Source organism: Mytilus trossulus, chromosome 10, assembly GCF_036588685.1.
Source record: "Mytilus trossulus isolate FHL-02 chromosome 10, PNRI_Mtr1.1.1.hap1, whole genome shotgun sequence".
Lineage (NCBI taxonomy): Eukaryota > Metazoa > Mollusca > Bivalvia > Mytilida > Mytilidae > Mytilus > Mytilus trossulus.
Window position 1 is genome coordinate 31,451,500 of NC_086382.1, and position 16,855 is coordinate 31,468,354.

General features: G+C 31.0%; 1 protein-coding gene across 13 annotated transcripts in view; it reads left to right on the forward strand.

Annotated features, from left to right (window-relative positions):
• The window catches only part of LOC134687209 (anoctamin-1-like), a 54,842-nt gene extending 41,012 nt beyond the window's left edge, over window positions 1-13,830 (forward strand). For all 13 annotated transcript variants that reach the window (XM_063547327.1, XM_063547329.1, XM_063547319.1 and 10 more), the window contains 6 exons: window positions 109-245; window positions 1,926-2,078; window positions 2,911-2,963; window positions 4,358-4,536; window positions 6,266-6,371; window positions 8,850-13,830. In XM_063547327.1, the coding sequence (XP_063403397.1) occupies window positions 109-245; window positions 1,926-2,078; window positions 2,911-2,963; window positions 4,358-4,536; window positions 6,266-6,371; window positions 8,850-9,134 (913 nt within the window). In that variant the 3' untranslated portion in view covers window positions 9,135-13,830. The remainder of the gene's footprint in view (window positions 1-108; window positions 246-1,925; window positions 2,079-2,910; window positions 2,964-4,357; window positions 4,537-6,265; window positions 6,372-8,849) is intronic.
• Window positions 13,831-16,855: the final 3,025 nt, after the last annotated feature.

Below are 16,855 nucleotides of genomic sequence, written 5' to 3' on the forward strand. Positions count from 1 at the left end.
CCCGATATCAAAACTCTTTGCCATTTCTGCTTATATTATTTGGAGGAAGCAGGCTTTATTCATAAAGTTACTGCTATCATTTATTTCTAATGTTCATTTATTTTTCAGAAAACTGATAAAGATGATAAAGAGATGTCTCTCCAAGGAAACAAAGGCAGACAAAGCTTCTAGAGCATCCTATGAGAAAGATTACAAGTTAGAGGCTGCTCAGACAACCTCATTGTTTTATGAATATTTAGAAATGGGTTAGTATTTAGGACTATGAGAAGATTACAAAACTATACTAGTTTCTCAAAATAAAAGTATGATATTGGCTACACACCAAAAGTTTTTATAATACTGTGAAAGTACTTTAATTCATGGGTATCAATTTTCGTGGTTTGAGCAAAATTAACATGTTCGTGGGTTTTTAAATTCGTGGATTTTAGTTTTATAAAAATAAAAAAAATGAAAAATTAAAGTCTTTAGAAACAAAGGTTACTAATAGTCTGGATTGAAGGAAATTGCAAGGTAAACATTGACCCGTGTAAATCGTAGTGACAACACTAATTATCCCATCATAAAGTGATCAACAGATTAAAGACCATCAAAGGTGTTAATTAGGCCATAAACATGTCACCTAAAGAAAACAGTAACATAAACAAATGCTATAAATGTATCTTGAATTGTCAAATAATTCTTCTCAAAAGCAAGCCCAGCATGAAATTAATATTTCCCATATGTACACGAACTATGAGAATACAAAATGAACACTTTATCATACTAGCATTTCAATACCGGAAATCTGACTTTCATCGATCAAAACTACTTTTTATGAGAATTTACAGATCAAAATTTTGTACAGTTTAGGTTATTAGAGATTAAATGGGTACAATCCTGCATGCAGTTGTAATTCTGTGACTGCCATTAAAGTATTCTCAGACTTGGCGTTATTCAATATATTCCCTAGACCAAATCAGTAGTCAAACCTACCGATAGGGATCTTTCCATGTGTTGATTTGGACAATGGTTGTTTTATTTCGTTGGACACGTAAATTCGTGGATAACGTCATCCACGAGAACCACGAAAATTGGTACCCCACGAATAAAAGTACTTTCACAGTAATGATATAACCAAGTACTGTAAATTCAGGAATTATTGCGATGTTTTTGTTATTGCAAAAAATAAGACTGTTATAAAAGCAATAATTAAAACTTGCCTTTTGAACTTTTTCATACAACTTAAGGTGGTAGACCTTGTTTCAGGGAGATAACTCTTTAGATCAGTTAAGCGTTTGTAAAAGTCAAGTTCTTTAATGTATTTTAAGCATTTACCTGAAACAGATTGAAAATAATCCATGTAACATAGAAGCTTAGAATATATTTTTGAAAATTGGTTGACTCATGATGATTTTAAGAGTTATTTTCCTTAACCTAGTTCTACCTCCTTAAATAGGATTTTTCTCAATATCGCAAAAAATAAAAATCGTATTTTAGTTTAAATTGACAAAAACCCAAAAATAAATACACACAATAATTTCTGAATTTACAGTATGCATCAGATCAGATGTTTTTGAAATCAAATAATGTTTTTTTTAGATATTTCATTTTACTTTAGAAATGCATTTTTATGCCCCACCTACGATATTTATGCCCCACTTACGATAGTAGGTCCACTGAACATAGAAAATGATAGTGTGAGTGGGGCATCTGTGTACTATGGACACATTCTTGTTAACTCTGTATTTTTTTTTAAAGAAAGTGCTTTGTAGAGGCTTCACTTTAACATTTTGAAAAAAAAATCACAGATCTTTTGCATATATATATTTATTTAATAATGTATTTTATAATTATTATTTTTTTTATGATAGAGAGATTAAAATTATGTTACTTTTGCTATTTTGTGTATTAAATTCCTGTACATATTAATGTATTTCTTTTTATAGTGCTACAGTTTGGCTTTTTGACAATTTTTGTGGCAGCTTTCCCACTGGGGCCTCTCTTTTCTCTCATAAACAACATTATAGAGATCAGAATGGACTCATCCAAAATGATAACACATCTGAGAAGACCACTTGCTGATAGAAGTCCTGATATAGGTAAGGATGAAAAATAAGAACAATTCAGAAATAGTGTTGCATTGTGGGAAACTCAGTGTCACTACATGTATTTTGCATTATGGGAAAGTCACTATTTCGGACGTTGTGTGATTAGTCCAAACATCATTTTGGAGGACTGTGACTCAAAGCAATATATGAGGACAAAAGTTTATTATTTTTTGGAATGGCTGTTCAATATAAAAAAGAAGATGTGGTATGATTGCCAATGAGACAACTAATCACAAGGAGACAAAATGACTCAGAAATTATAGAGACTATAGGTCACTGTACAGCCTTCAACAATAAGGAAAGCTGAATTCTGGTTACCAGTGTGCAACACTTCGAAATGTATTTATTCACAGTTTTTCTATACACCTGACAACTACAGCTTTACCTATTGTGGAGACAACAAAGGTCTATATAATATTTCTTTCTGAGTGTCATAGAAGTTTGACATTGCACCATTTTTTAGTTTTCATGGAAGTAGAAATTAAAAAAATACTTCATACATTGTGTAGCTGTTAGTCTATTATTTGAACTCAAATTAATTGATATATGGGATATTTGGATGGCAAAACAGGAATTTGTGCATGCAAAATTTACGTCTTAATTTGCAGCCTCAAACATAGATTTATCATTGTCTTTATATTTAAGGATTTATAACATTGATTATTGTCTGTTAAATTTCTCTCATTGACTTTGCTTTGTTCGTCAGACTTTGACATAGAGTGTCTTATTTTTTTTTTAAATTTACAATATTTTTTTTTAATTTACCAATTTTTTTTTTATTATACAATTTTTTTTTTTATTATACAATATTTTTTAATTTCAGGCATCTGGTACAGTGTATTGTATGGAATCTCAAGAATAGCTATAATCTCTAATGTAAGTTCTGCAAAATAAGGGGCAGAACCTTCTTTATGTTGTAACAATGATAATATAAATGAGGAGTAACAATAACATTTAGAGTGGAGCATCTAATTATTTTCCACTGTATGTTTAAAGGTGCCTCGGCAGCAAAGTGGTCTAAGTTGTTCTACCACTGTCATCACTAGCCAGTCAACACTGAGTTTGTGAGTTCAAACCCCATCTCATGCGGGTGCATTTGACATTAATAATTGACTAGGATTGTCAGTTTTCCTATCAAAGATTAATGGTTTTCTCTGGATACTCTGGATTCGTCCACCAATAAAAACTAGCCACCAAGAAATAGCCCAAAAGTGGCATTAAACATTAACAATCAATCAATCAATCAATCTGTATGTTTTATATTATCTCTATATTTTTTTATTTCTGCATAATTATGATTATGATAAACCCTTGATAACATACAATTGGTTCAAAGAAATCAATTAAGTAAATGATTGTTGGAAATTTACCCATGGCCTGGGCCGTGATATTCGTTAATTTTATCCCTCGCTAATGCTCAGGATAAAATTCAAATATCACGGCCCAGGCCATGTGTAAATTTCCATGCTAATATGACGTCCTTATTACGCTTTGTAAACAAAGCTGTGTTCTAATGAGAATAAAAAATATGTTTGACACATGTGCACGAATTTACTGTGTATATTAACGTTATTTCCATCGTTATCCTTTTAAATCTGTACATTTAAGCAGCTAACATAAACTTTTATTATATATTCTTATGAAACAACATATTTTTACCCTGCTCGGTAGTTTTTAAACTTATCAAATATGAAATGTAATGCACAGACCTCTCAGGGAGGAAACGGGAAAAGCCAAACATTTTTACGGTATTTTTGTACGCTTCAACCTATAAAAATACTGTATTTGTCCCATTAGAATCGAAATAATTCCTTTGTGTCATGTTATTTTAACATGGGTAGGCATTATATTTGACCACATTTTACACCTCGCTAACGCTCAGTGTAAAATATCGACAAATATTATGCCTACCCATGTGCATAGAGCATGACATGACGGAATTATTTCTTAATCAATCTATGGCTTCCATGAATTATTTCTTAATTTTTTCTTTGGAAAATTTTATAAAACAATGAGAAGAAAATGTAGTTTTTGGTAAAATCTTTTTTCCAGGGGAGACATCCCCTGTTTAAACCATACAAACCATTTTGCCATAATCACTAACAGATGACAAGCAACACCAAACTTCTTTACAATTTATTTTCCAGCTCAAACTATGAACTAAAAGCAACAAAATCATATATTCATGAAAATGCAAGGTTTCTGCAATCCACAAAAGTTAGCACCCATGAAAATAAATGAATTCAAAGTATGCCATTTATATTTTTCAGGCCTTTATAATTGCTCTGACATCAGATTATATACCTAGAATGGTATACCTGAATTCTTACAGTAAAGATGATAGCCTGAAGGGATATCTCAATCATACGATGTCATATTTCAACACATCTGATTTTGAGGGAGATCATAGGCCTACATATGCTGGAAGTGAAAACATACAGATTTGCAGGTATGGTTGTGAATTTATCCAATAAAAGAGGAAGTTTACTGAGAATGGAAAAAGGGGAATGTGTCAAAGAAGCAACAACTCAACCAAAGAGCAGAAAACAGCGGAGATCACCAATGGGTCTTCAACACAGCTTGAAAATCCCACACCCAAAGGCGTGCTTCAGCTGGCCCCTAAACAAAAATGTGTACAAGTTCAGTGATTATGGATGTCATACTAAACTAACAGTTTACTGATTATTGTTATATAAAAAATATTTTTCTCATCAGTTGCAGGTCGCCCTTCAGTGTAGGACTAATCTTTCTGTTTTTTGATATTTTCTGCACTAGTATTTTACATTTCAGAAGAAATAAAAATTTTAAAGTAACAAATAATATAATAAGACATATAGATACTAGAAAAAATAATTAAATAGGGTTAATTAAAATAAGAAATTTTAAAAATACCAACCTGCAGAGGTGTATCCTAATTTTCTTGCAACTGGCAATTTTTCATAAATTGTATCTGATAATGAAGACTAAACAGTTTCAAAAAATTCTGGTATATAAAAAGAAGATATTTTTTTATCATAATTGATTTCAGCATCACACGAAAGGATACACTTTCTCTAGATACAATGACAAGTTGGAAAGGAATACATTAACATCATTATAAGGTTAGGTATACTACCCTTCTTTTAGAGGAGACTAGTCTGACATATAACCATTACTTCTGTCTGTAGGACTAGCCTACTCAGAAAGGAGGGTAGTATAGTTCACCTTATAATGACTTCACGGTTCAGCTAACAAGGAAGCTAGCCATAGGTATTAACTTACCTACACACTTGATGCATTTTGTTGTAAGCTACAGGTGTATTAGAACCCAGAATGTTTTAGCTTATGATCAATGAATTTTTAGGACTGTATTTACCCAAAAAAAATGGTAATTTTTGTCTGCTTCATATTTGTTATATTGATATCTTGTTGATGCTTTCCCCTGTTTCTCATCTGACTAAAGTCGACACCCTGAGTACACATTTGAATGCCTTGGCATTTTTGATGATACATTTTATATTAAGAGCATACCATACAGTTTCAGTCTCATAATGATATTTTTAAGAAAATTTGCAAACAAGCTATTTTTCACCTATGCAATTTAAATATAAAATAAAGAAATATACCTTCATGTGCTACTTTATGAGATAAGTTGGTTGAAATTTTTGACATTTACTCAAAATTTCGTGCTTTTTTCTTCTTTTTTTATTTATTTCTGTCCTTTTGATAGAATAACCTAACTTTCTTTTATTTAAAAAGATAAATACAAGCAGATTTCTGTAAAAGCATTAGGCAAATCTTCTTGTAGTATGTACAGCATTTCTTTGATTTTATTTAATTTTTAACAAAATTTCAGGATTTTAGGAAAAAAAAGCATGTTTAGTGGTATGTTTGTCAAAATTTAAAAGAGTTATTGTTTAATTTTTTATTAAAATTGGTACAAATAATCTTCAAATGTAATCAAAGCTAATGCAATTTAAAGAAAGAGGGGGTCCATGTACTCGTTTTCAAGTTAAATCAGTTTAAAGCATAAAAAAACCCAGTGAAAAATGCATCTTTTCTCTATGTCAGTTTGACGTCGGGGAAATGACAATGTAATTTACTTCCCTGTTGCTGTATCATATGCCCTTAAATGATTGGACATGAATACTGTGAAAAGATTTTTGTCCATAATATTAAATATTTTCCTCTATTTACAGATATCGAGATTTTAGAAACCCACCATGGTCGGAGAATGCCTATGAATTTTCACAATTATACTGGCATATACTGGCTGCTAGATTTGTATTTGTTGTAGTATTTCAGGTAAGGTTACAAAAAAGATTATATATCACATCTTCTCATATCTTTTAATTTAAGGGAGCAATTATTATACCCCAGCTTTCAAAAAAGGGGATTATACTGTTTTACTTATGTCTGTCCATCAATCCATCTGTCAGTGGTACCCTCCCATGAATATTTTCGTTGCATTTTTCTCAGGAACTACTTGACAAGGAATTCTGAAATTTTGTTTCAGTGTTTATATAAGTCAGTTATATCGTTACCCTCACTTTCAAAAAAGGGGGGTATACTGTTTTACCTCTGTCTGTCCATCCATCTATCCCTCAGTCCGTCCGTCCCATGAATATTTCGTCACATTTAGTCAGGAACTACTTGACAAGGAATTCTGAAATTTGGTTTCAGTGTTTATATAAGTCAGTTATATCATTACCCTCACTTTCAAAAAAGGGGGGTATACTGTTTTACCTCTGTCTGTCCATCCATCTATCCCTCAGTCCGTCCGTCCCATGAATATTTCGTTGCATTTAGTCGGGAACTACTTGACAAGGAATTCTGAAATTTGGTTTCAGGGTTTATATAAGTCAGTTATATTGTGTGATTCGTTTTCAAATTTATCACTCAACAACATACCTGCCAACTTTCACGATTTAGGCGTGTACTACACGATTTTGACCCTTTGTCACGATTGCACGATCGTGTTCCTAAAAAACCCTCTAAAACACGATTTGGTGAAAATCTACACGAAAAATATTGTTGTTCCCGATTTTGAACTGTGTCCAATGGCGGACAATCTTGTTCAGCCAATCAAATTGTCTGTTTCTCATGATCAAATTAATCAGCCAATCAAAAACGTTTTCTCTCAAGATTATTCTAACATGCTAGATATTGAACTTGTGTTGTATTCCTCTGTTTGTTGGTGGTCAGAATAGCAAAAACGTGAACATGGCAAATGATTTTTCAACTGCAAGGAGGTTCTTACACAGAATAAGAATAAAAGCATGGCTGATTGACAAATTTTAATGATGCAGTACTACCATGAAGATAATAAATAGTAGTTTATTCACTAATAAATTTATTGACATTACACTTGCTGTAACATAATTTTATTTATGTATTTAATCATTTAAAGTATAATGTACTATTCATTATTTTTCAAATGGACCCCCCCCCCCCCCCCCCCACATCAACATGAGGAATCACTTAAATGAAGGACTACCCTTAGTCAAGGGGCCACTCTTGTAAAAATTAATAAAATAGAAAAATGAAGATTTATTAACTTATAAATGGGAAATTCAGACATTATATTTGGAACAGCTTTTCTAAATGAAGGGTCCTATTAATTTGAATAATAAAGAAGAAATAAGGCAAAGAACATATCTAAATTCATGTGTTGACCATATAATACCAGATAGAGCATAAAATGTATAGTTCTTTGGGAAAAGTTTCTTCAAATGATATGAATGTGTGCTCATCTGTACTTAAAAAGTGGTTTTTAATGTCCTTACATGGAGGGGGTATTCCTAGGTGTTATTACCAACCTGATAAAGGTCCTTCTTTGTGTATAATTTTGAATTGTAAAAGTCAACAACCATTTTGCATCCTTGCACATAAAAATAATTCCTGGTCTTACAGCTTCTTGTTCATATTTTCTGCTGATATTATAACCTTAATCATGCAAATAAACTTAGGAAAAAGGCATGTAAGCTCATCTTACAAATATGACACTTTTTCTAGACCACAAAACAGCACGCGCAAAATAGTCATCGCAAAGAATTGTAACCTTTGAAATTGTTGTCGCGCGCTAAAACCCCCATGGGCATTTTCAAAAGTTGGCAGGTATGCAACAACTTCCTGTTTACCAAGTACTTATATCATTTTACACATAATAGCCAAGTTGAAAATTTTTTTCACATTTTTCTCAGGAACTACTTGACAAGGAATTCTGAAATTTGGTTTCAGGGTTTATATAAGTCAGTTATACCGTATGATGTGTTTTCAGATTCATCACTCAACAACTTCCTGTTTACCGAAAAATTTTGGCAGGGGTATCATCAGTGAGCAGTACCTGCAGTTTTACTTGTTTGATTTTTAGAGGAGGGGGGAGGGCTACCATTTAAAATATATTACATTGATCATAACATTCTTTACATCCTATTCATGAACATTTTCAGAAACTTATCACTGAGATATAAATAATGCTACACTTAGCAAGAAATTTACATAACTTTTGCAAGGTGCAGGAATCTAATATCTGTTGTTAAGATATAAATGATGTCATTATTAAATCAATCTTTAAAAAATAGAATGATCTCTTATTGTCCAGAATTGTTTAATTTTATTCGATGCAATATTTATGAATTTTACTTCCCACTGATGAATTAAAGCAATCTTTACCAGTCAGTGCTTACAATCACTTTGATAATGAATATCAAATCTAAATCTTGATTTTAGTTGATCGTACAGTGATCAGTTTAAATATAATTCAAACTCTATATATTTTAGAACGTAATTGTTTTCATCACTGGTTTGATTGCTTGGTTAATCCCAGATGTCCCTGCACAGTTGAAAGTTCAAATCAGAAGAGAGGCTTATATTAGCAATGAGATTATTATAAAGACAGAATTACTCCGTGCTCAAGGAAAGTCTCCAGAGGAAGGAGAAGCAGCCATTGAAGCAATATCTGATGTTGGACCTCAGTATCAGCTTGATGATACAGGAAGTGCAAAATTAATGTTAAGGAAGTCACCTGGGAACTCTCCTGAAAGGGAGGAAGAAAATGTTGTATAGTTATTTACAAGATTTGTTTCTGAAACTTTTTCCAAAACCGAATCTTGAAAATAGCTCACAAAAGATCTGGATTGTTGCATCTTGAACCCATATATTTTACTAATGAGATTACCTGATAAATAGTTGCAAATGTTTGATAAATATGATAGAAAGAGTTATATTTTAGTACTAAACGTCTTTAAAGATCTACTATATGAACAGAGTAGAGGTTCCTAATTTTTCTTCTTCTTATTAGTGAAAAAAGCTAGGCTTTTTGTAATATTTTGTTATTTCTATTTTTGTCATGAATAATGAAATACAAGGGCACATATCTGTTGAATTTTTCATTTTATAATAGCTTGTGATGTTGCATTTTTCTTTCTTTCCATTCCTAGTTTTTGTGATAAATTCTGATTGTTTTGATAATTCATATATAAAAAAATGTACTTGTTTCTTGAAGTATAGGTGCTTTCAGCTACCCAGAATTCTTAGCCATTATGCTGAATTTTTAAGTGAGCATTCATGTGCTTTGTATAGATTATGTAGTAATTTTTTGGCAAAATATAAATATCTTGCCTTCAGTATAATTGTTTTGGTACACTCAGGGTCACAAAAAATGTTTGTTTGTTGTAGACTTGGGTTCTTATTAACACCATATAATCTGATTGACAAGAATATTTTAAATATCTTTTTGAAAAATGTTGATATTCAGATTACTTTGGAAAGATAAAGATTGAGTCAGTTAAGGACTATTCTATTAAAGTGAATGGGGAGGGAAGGAAGGGAAAATGGGTCATGGATCATTTGTTGTTTACAAAATTGCTCAATTCAAGTATGTTGGTTATAAGGGGATTCATTAAGTTTCTTTCTACCCTCAATTTTAATGGAATAGACATTAGTGTCATATTGGATCTCCAAAGTTTCACCTGAGCAGTTTAGATTTCTTCATCTAACATACTTTTTGATATCTTGGTACAGAAAATGTACCACAATTGAAATGGGCATTACATATGTGCTTTGTCGTTTTTGTGTTTCTCAGCCTTGTTATGGTGCTGTTGGAGTTTCATGATGGAAAACAAACAGTTCTTTCACATTTCTTATGTTATAATAAGTAATTCTTTGGTTTAAAAATCTTGACAACAAGAGGGTCAACAGAAATTATGCAATTAAAATAGATTTGACCACCAAATTGGTTTAGACATGCATGGTGAACATTGTATAGTGACTTGTGATCATTTGTGGGGCATTGATAAGAGAGTCAACCAAATGAAAAGGTTATTATTGAGACTTTTGGAGTATAACCCTCCTTTGTAAGGATTATTTTTTCCTGAATTTAAGGTTGACATCATGATAAAGGTTGAACGTTTAATTTGAACAAATTGAATAGATTTAAAGGTTGTATAAGTGGAAATGTTGCCAGATTTTTGTTCTTGTTTTTATAGAGTATTTATTTCTATTTATATATATTTTTTTAAGATATGATTATTTATAGTGTAGGTTTCTCCAGGGACTTTCTCTACTATGTACTTAAAGTATAGAAAGTCCCTGGTTCCTTTATTAATATTTTAGATTAAATAGTCTACATGAAAAAAAGTGACCTAGAAATTGGGCTATCATAATTTTGGTGAACTTTTATAGCTTGTGAAAAATGTTACTGCCCTGACAACATTATTGGTCTGGGCCTTAGGGATTGAGGCGCATCCTGAAGGCTGTTAATACCTGTAAATATGCAATTTCCAAGGCAAGTCATTAAAATTTGATACAGCAAAGGTTGTCATTTTATCAAATGTATAATATAAGCATAAATACTCTTTCCAAAGTGTTTTTAAGGTAAAAAAGACACTCCTACTCAAACTATGTTGAATCTGAATTAGTTCATGATTTTATGTGTTAGTTGAAAATAGCTTTAGTAATTATATAAGTAGTATTTGTTTATAAGTTAAGTACCATTTTGTATTTCTCTTATTTATTTTTAGGAACAAATTTGTCTATGTCTTTTTGTCAGTAGTAGAGAAACTCTATTTGCTATTTTGCATTTAGTTTAGATACTGACCATTTTCATTGCAATTGAAAATAGGTAGCCTCTAGAATGGATAATTTTAACAATGAGAAAAAATACATAAAATTAGTGCATTATTTTGTTGTTGCTGAAATTGATTGAGTTTTATGTATGTTACTCTTTATAGAATTATTCGTAAGTATGCAATGCATTTTTTTGTCTTGCCTCTTTTTACTTCATATTTTATATGTATAGTTAAATCTGCTTTTTCAACACTTCTTTAAGAAGGTGTAATTAAAATATTATATACTCAACACCCTACCTTAGTTTGTTAAATGTATTTTTATTCTTTATTTAAGGCCAACCCTATCACAAAATGGGTTTTCATTTATGACAAAGTTGACCTCTTACTAATACAAGATTAATCATGGTCTATGATATTTCGAAGTACTGTTTATTTGTTGTACATATTTGATTTTTTTTTTAGCTTAAATGCATAAATGCACCAATTTTTAACTTTTGAAATTCTTTATTCTTGACATACATTGAATTATTGTCTTGGAGACCCACACTCATTGTCTGTTCATAACACATGTCATGTATTTCTGTTTCCAGGCAAAGGGCTATTAGGTATTAGACAGTCATTGAGTATGCTGGATTATTTCCCCTTGGTACAAAACAGCATTTATAAAATACCATATTTTTTCTAGTTTATATATATCCATTCATATTTTTTTTTCTCAAAATATTTATGTGAATTTAGCCGTACTTTTTTTTATGTTTTTGAGTCTATTCAGTTCAATTCTTTTGTAGATCTTACTATGGATTATTTTAAACTTAATTGTTGTAAGAAATTGGGTAGCACATGTCAAGTTTCTGTTGTAAAACAAGAAACAAAAGTCACCCTAATGCTTGAACATTCTATAACATATTGGATGAAATGATATGTCAAATGATTTTTACATGTGATCATGAAGATACTCATATTTCTACTCATAGGATGAAGTGTTCAAACAGGTGTAGATGTTAACAAATGTCACTAGGCCTTCATATCTCATTTTACATAGGCATTTAACATATTATTGAAAGGACCTCTTATAGGTAGGAATGTAATGCATTTGTCATACTAATATTGGAGAGCTAAATCATCAAGACAATGACTTTTGTCAGTTTTGAGATATGAATATAATAAAATTTTCCTATGGAAAGGAAATTTTGTGTTGATTTTTACATCAGAAATTATTGATTTATCATGACATTTTATTCATGTTTTTGTATATTTTGTTTTGTAAACAATCTAAACATTGCAGATTAACCACTTATGACAAATTGAATTTACAGGTGTGTAGATATGAACAAAACTATTGTGTATTTGAAATATACATTTTATCGAATGGTCTTTTCTAAATTTTAGATTTTGTAGATGCTGTATTTATTTTTTACATTTCAAAGGTTGAAAATTTATCTTTTTATTTAATAATGTATACTTGTAAATTTTTAAAGTTTAATAGTTTTTATAATTGTAGTGAACATAATTTCTTATTATACCTTAAATGTGTTAACAATTTTTTTGTAACTGGTCAACTCTTTTTTAAATTTCATCAAGGAGTTGTTTTTAAACAAAATTGTCAAACATTTAAAAAGAGATTTAATATGTGGAACTAGGATAAGTTTTATTTGAGATCACCTGGAGGCAGTTTTTTCATCTGGGAAATATTACTTTTGACCAAGAACAACAGTATAGCTCTATATACAATTAAACTGACCAGTTGTACAAATATTGGTTAATACATATACTTGTTTGGTTTTAACAAATCTGATTATTTGATAATAGTTTACACCATTAAAACCATATATATTTTAATGTGCAATATCCTTTGTAGGACCAAATTAAATGTATATCTGTTAACAAATCTTTATATATTTTTATTTCTCATATCTGATCACCATTATAAGTGCCTATATTAAGGTGTTGTGATGCTGGATAATCTTGTCAATGGTGAACTATGCATGATATTTTTCAGTTATTTTGTTAAGTGTGAAATTGGCGTGGTTTTTCTCAGTATCTTAAGCTTATGACTGATAAAATGGTCTTTTCAGACTGCTGCAGAACTTTAATAAGAAGTTTTTTTAAGATCAAAATTGTTCAGGCAGGGTTTGTAAAAAAATAATGTGTTTAAGTAAAATATCAAAAATACCCAAAATCTGAGTCAATAACTATCCTATGAGTAAATATTTCCATGTGGCATTTTTAAACAATATACCATCAATGTCAACCAAACATACTTTTTTGTTTTGGCCCACTGGTTTCGTTTTGTTTTGAATTTTGCACATCTCTTTACAGATATCTCAAGTTGCTGTGAAAATGTAAATTTCATGTAAATTTTTAATGGATATTTTTACTAAAACTTACCATGCATATTTTTATCGTAAATGTACATATATCAGAAAACTTCTTACAATACCCTTAGTGTGAAAATATCTGAACTATGATTGTTAAAACTAATAAGTTGGCATTACCACACAATTACGTTTTTTTGTCTGATATTTTTTTATAAATGCCATACATTTTTTCAAATTTTCACATTTTTACCTACTCAAATTTTGACACCATACATTTATTACTCATGTCTGGTATTTCAAGCTGTATTGATATTTATAGTTATGTATTTATGAAACTGCATTTTACCCTGCAAATAAAAAAGATACCTCATTCTAGTCAGTAGTTTTTGTCAAGCCTGCAACTTTTGTCATTAAGCTGAAAATAGGAATAATGATCCAGAGGCAGTGTTAACTAACTACTTAAAAAGCTTGATATTTTAGAAGGTGGAAGACCTCCATACTTTGTATTTAGAAGCCATATCAATAATGTTATGATGTTTTTGTCTGTAATTTTTGAATTGTCCTTGACCTCATTTACATGGTTCAGTTATAAATAATGATAAATTGCATGAGTAAAATGACAGATATCACTAGTAAAGCAAGAACTGCTGGCCTTTCATTTGACAGATCTCAACGGTTCCCCTAATACTTCTAGCCAATGTGGAATAATACACACAGAATATGTACAGTAAAAAGAAGTCCAAGTCAAATGTTAGAATTAGGCAACAAAAGAATCTAAGCAGGACAATGACCAACATGAATAAGCAAAAAGTAAAATAATAAAAATACAGAACCCTGATGAAAATTCTAAGGTCCCTAAAGCAAATTGCAAATTCAAAAGCTCAAATACATCAAAATTATGGATAACAACTGTCATATTCCTGACTTGGTATAGGCATTTTCATTTGTAGGAAATGGTGGATATAACTGATTTTATAGCTAGCTTAACCCTTCACTTGTATAACAGTTGCATACAATTCGATTATATTGGCAACGATGTGTGAACAAAAACAGACAACAGGTAAAAATGACATTATGTAATAATCTTAGTCGCTATTCAAAAAACAAAAAAAATGCACAAAGAAAAAGCACATTAGAAAAAATACATAAGAAAAAACAAAAAAACAAGAATACAAATTTACCATTACAATGATGGGATGTATAAGTCCCTAGCCACCTCCAATGGATTACTAAAAATTACATGAACAATAAAAGATATAATGTAGAAAGACAAAATGAAAGAATGATATAACTCGTTATTTGGATCATAAACAATGTCAGTACCTAGATCTAAACTTCAAGACCATTGTGTATTATTTGTGATGTTAATTTGGAATATTTACTATTAAAAACTGGTCTTGGTATCTTTCGATGAACTTTTCAGAAAAGTTCGCAGTTACTTTAGTAAATGCAAACCTAAAGAAAACGGATCCAAAGATTATGAGTTCATCATCTGAAATCAAGAACAATCCCTCCCTTTAGGGGTTTAGTATCATGCCATCATATATTATACGAAAGAACATTGCCCGCATCATGCATACATACTACAAGACTACACTAATAATAAACCATAGGCACAGGTACAAGATAAACAATGGCTGAACAAGATAACCAACTTATAATCTAAACTGTCTGTTCGAGATAATTCTTTAATTGGTCCACAAACGTGACTAATTTAGAAAGCATGTTGTTTGATTCAATCTTTGAGGATACTTACTTCTAGAAAGCCAAAAGCGGTATATACATATGTCACAAACAGTGGTCAAAGTTGATTTAATACAGAACTATAAAAGCCAATCAACTGCCCACTATACACGATGACCATCTGTCAAAAGTATGAGCTGACCTTAAGCGAAAATATGCACGCACATTATCATCTTCTAGAATAATAATAGATGCATCCGTGAGTTAAACCAGAGACATATGTTATTATAAAATTACTAAAATTTTGTTCAACAAGGATTTGGAATCGGCACTGTTATTCTATTAACCAGGTTTCATGTCAATATCTTCTCCAATATCATTTTCATGATTATTTTATTAATCTATAGGGATCAAACGGCCGCCATTTTAAAATGGCCCCCTCTTCCGCCAATTTCGACTTTCAGAGTGGGTGAATAGCTTAAAATGTTGTTCATAATAGATACTACTACTATGCCAAATTTCATGCTTTTACCACAATCTGAGCAATTTTGTCAAAAATCTGCGCAAACCGACTTGACTATACTGTCCATTCGTATATGAACATTATATTGAACTGTAAAATTATAATATAATCATTGTTTATAGAGTTACACTACTGATTTTGGGATAAATATGTGTATTTCCGATGCTAAGTCCCTATGGGTTAATACATTTTAATTTAAAAAAATGTTATGTATCATATCTTGACAACAGCCACAAACTTATACCTTTGCCTAAATGTTATCTTATTCACTAGGCTCATCTATTTCGAATTCTGTGCAATCCCAAATCATAACTTGGTTCGGATTTTTTTAGTATGTGTCTGGGTGACAAATTGTCTGTTATTTATGCATTTTTAGGTTCATACTTTTGTTTGAAAATATTGATTTGATGTGACAGGCCCATGTTGAAAAAAGAAACAGTAGAAATTGACACATTGAATATGGAGGAAAAAATGTTTTGTCGTAGCATTACCAAATCAATGAAAATATCGACCTGTGCTGATAAGCCTCTGTGTCTACATAGCTTTCCATTCGAAATCTTTTCTTCATAAGACCAATACTGTTTTGGTTTGTCCAACTGTGGAAATTGTGTTTTAAAAAATGTGATTATCAGGTAAGACGGTTAATTATTTTATATTTCGATAACTGTGCTTAACATTGCTAATGTTTATGTCCTACCTCAGGCATAGATTACCTTAGCTGTATTTGGCAAAACTTTTAGGAATTTTGGTTCTCAATGCTCTTCAACTTCGTACTTTATTTTGGCCTTTTCAACTTTTTGGATTCGAGCGTCACTGATGACTCTTTTGTAGACGAAACGCGCGTCTGGCGTATATACTAAATTTATTCCTGGTATATATGATGATTTTATTTCTAACTCGTGCATATTTATCGGAGTTCTGTTCTATGTTCTTTTCCGTGGGTCTATATTGACCACCATCACCAGAAGGCAGTGAAGGTAATTGCGACTGATTGTCATCGTCAACGGTATTTTAACTATAATCTGCATCTTGGCTATCAAACCATACTTTACAGAAATTAGGCCGTTAGTTTTCTCGTTTGAATTGTTTTACATTGTCATTTCGGAGCCTGTTATAGCTGACTATGCGGTATGGGCTATGTTCATTGTTGAAGGTCGTTACGGTGAACTATAGTTGTTAATTTCTGTGTCATTT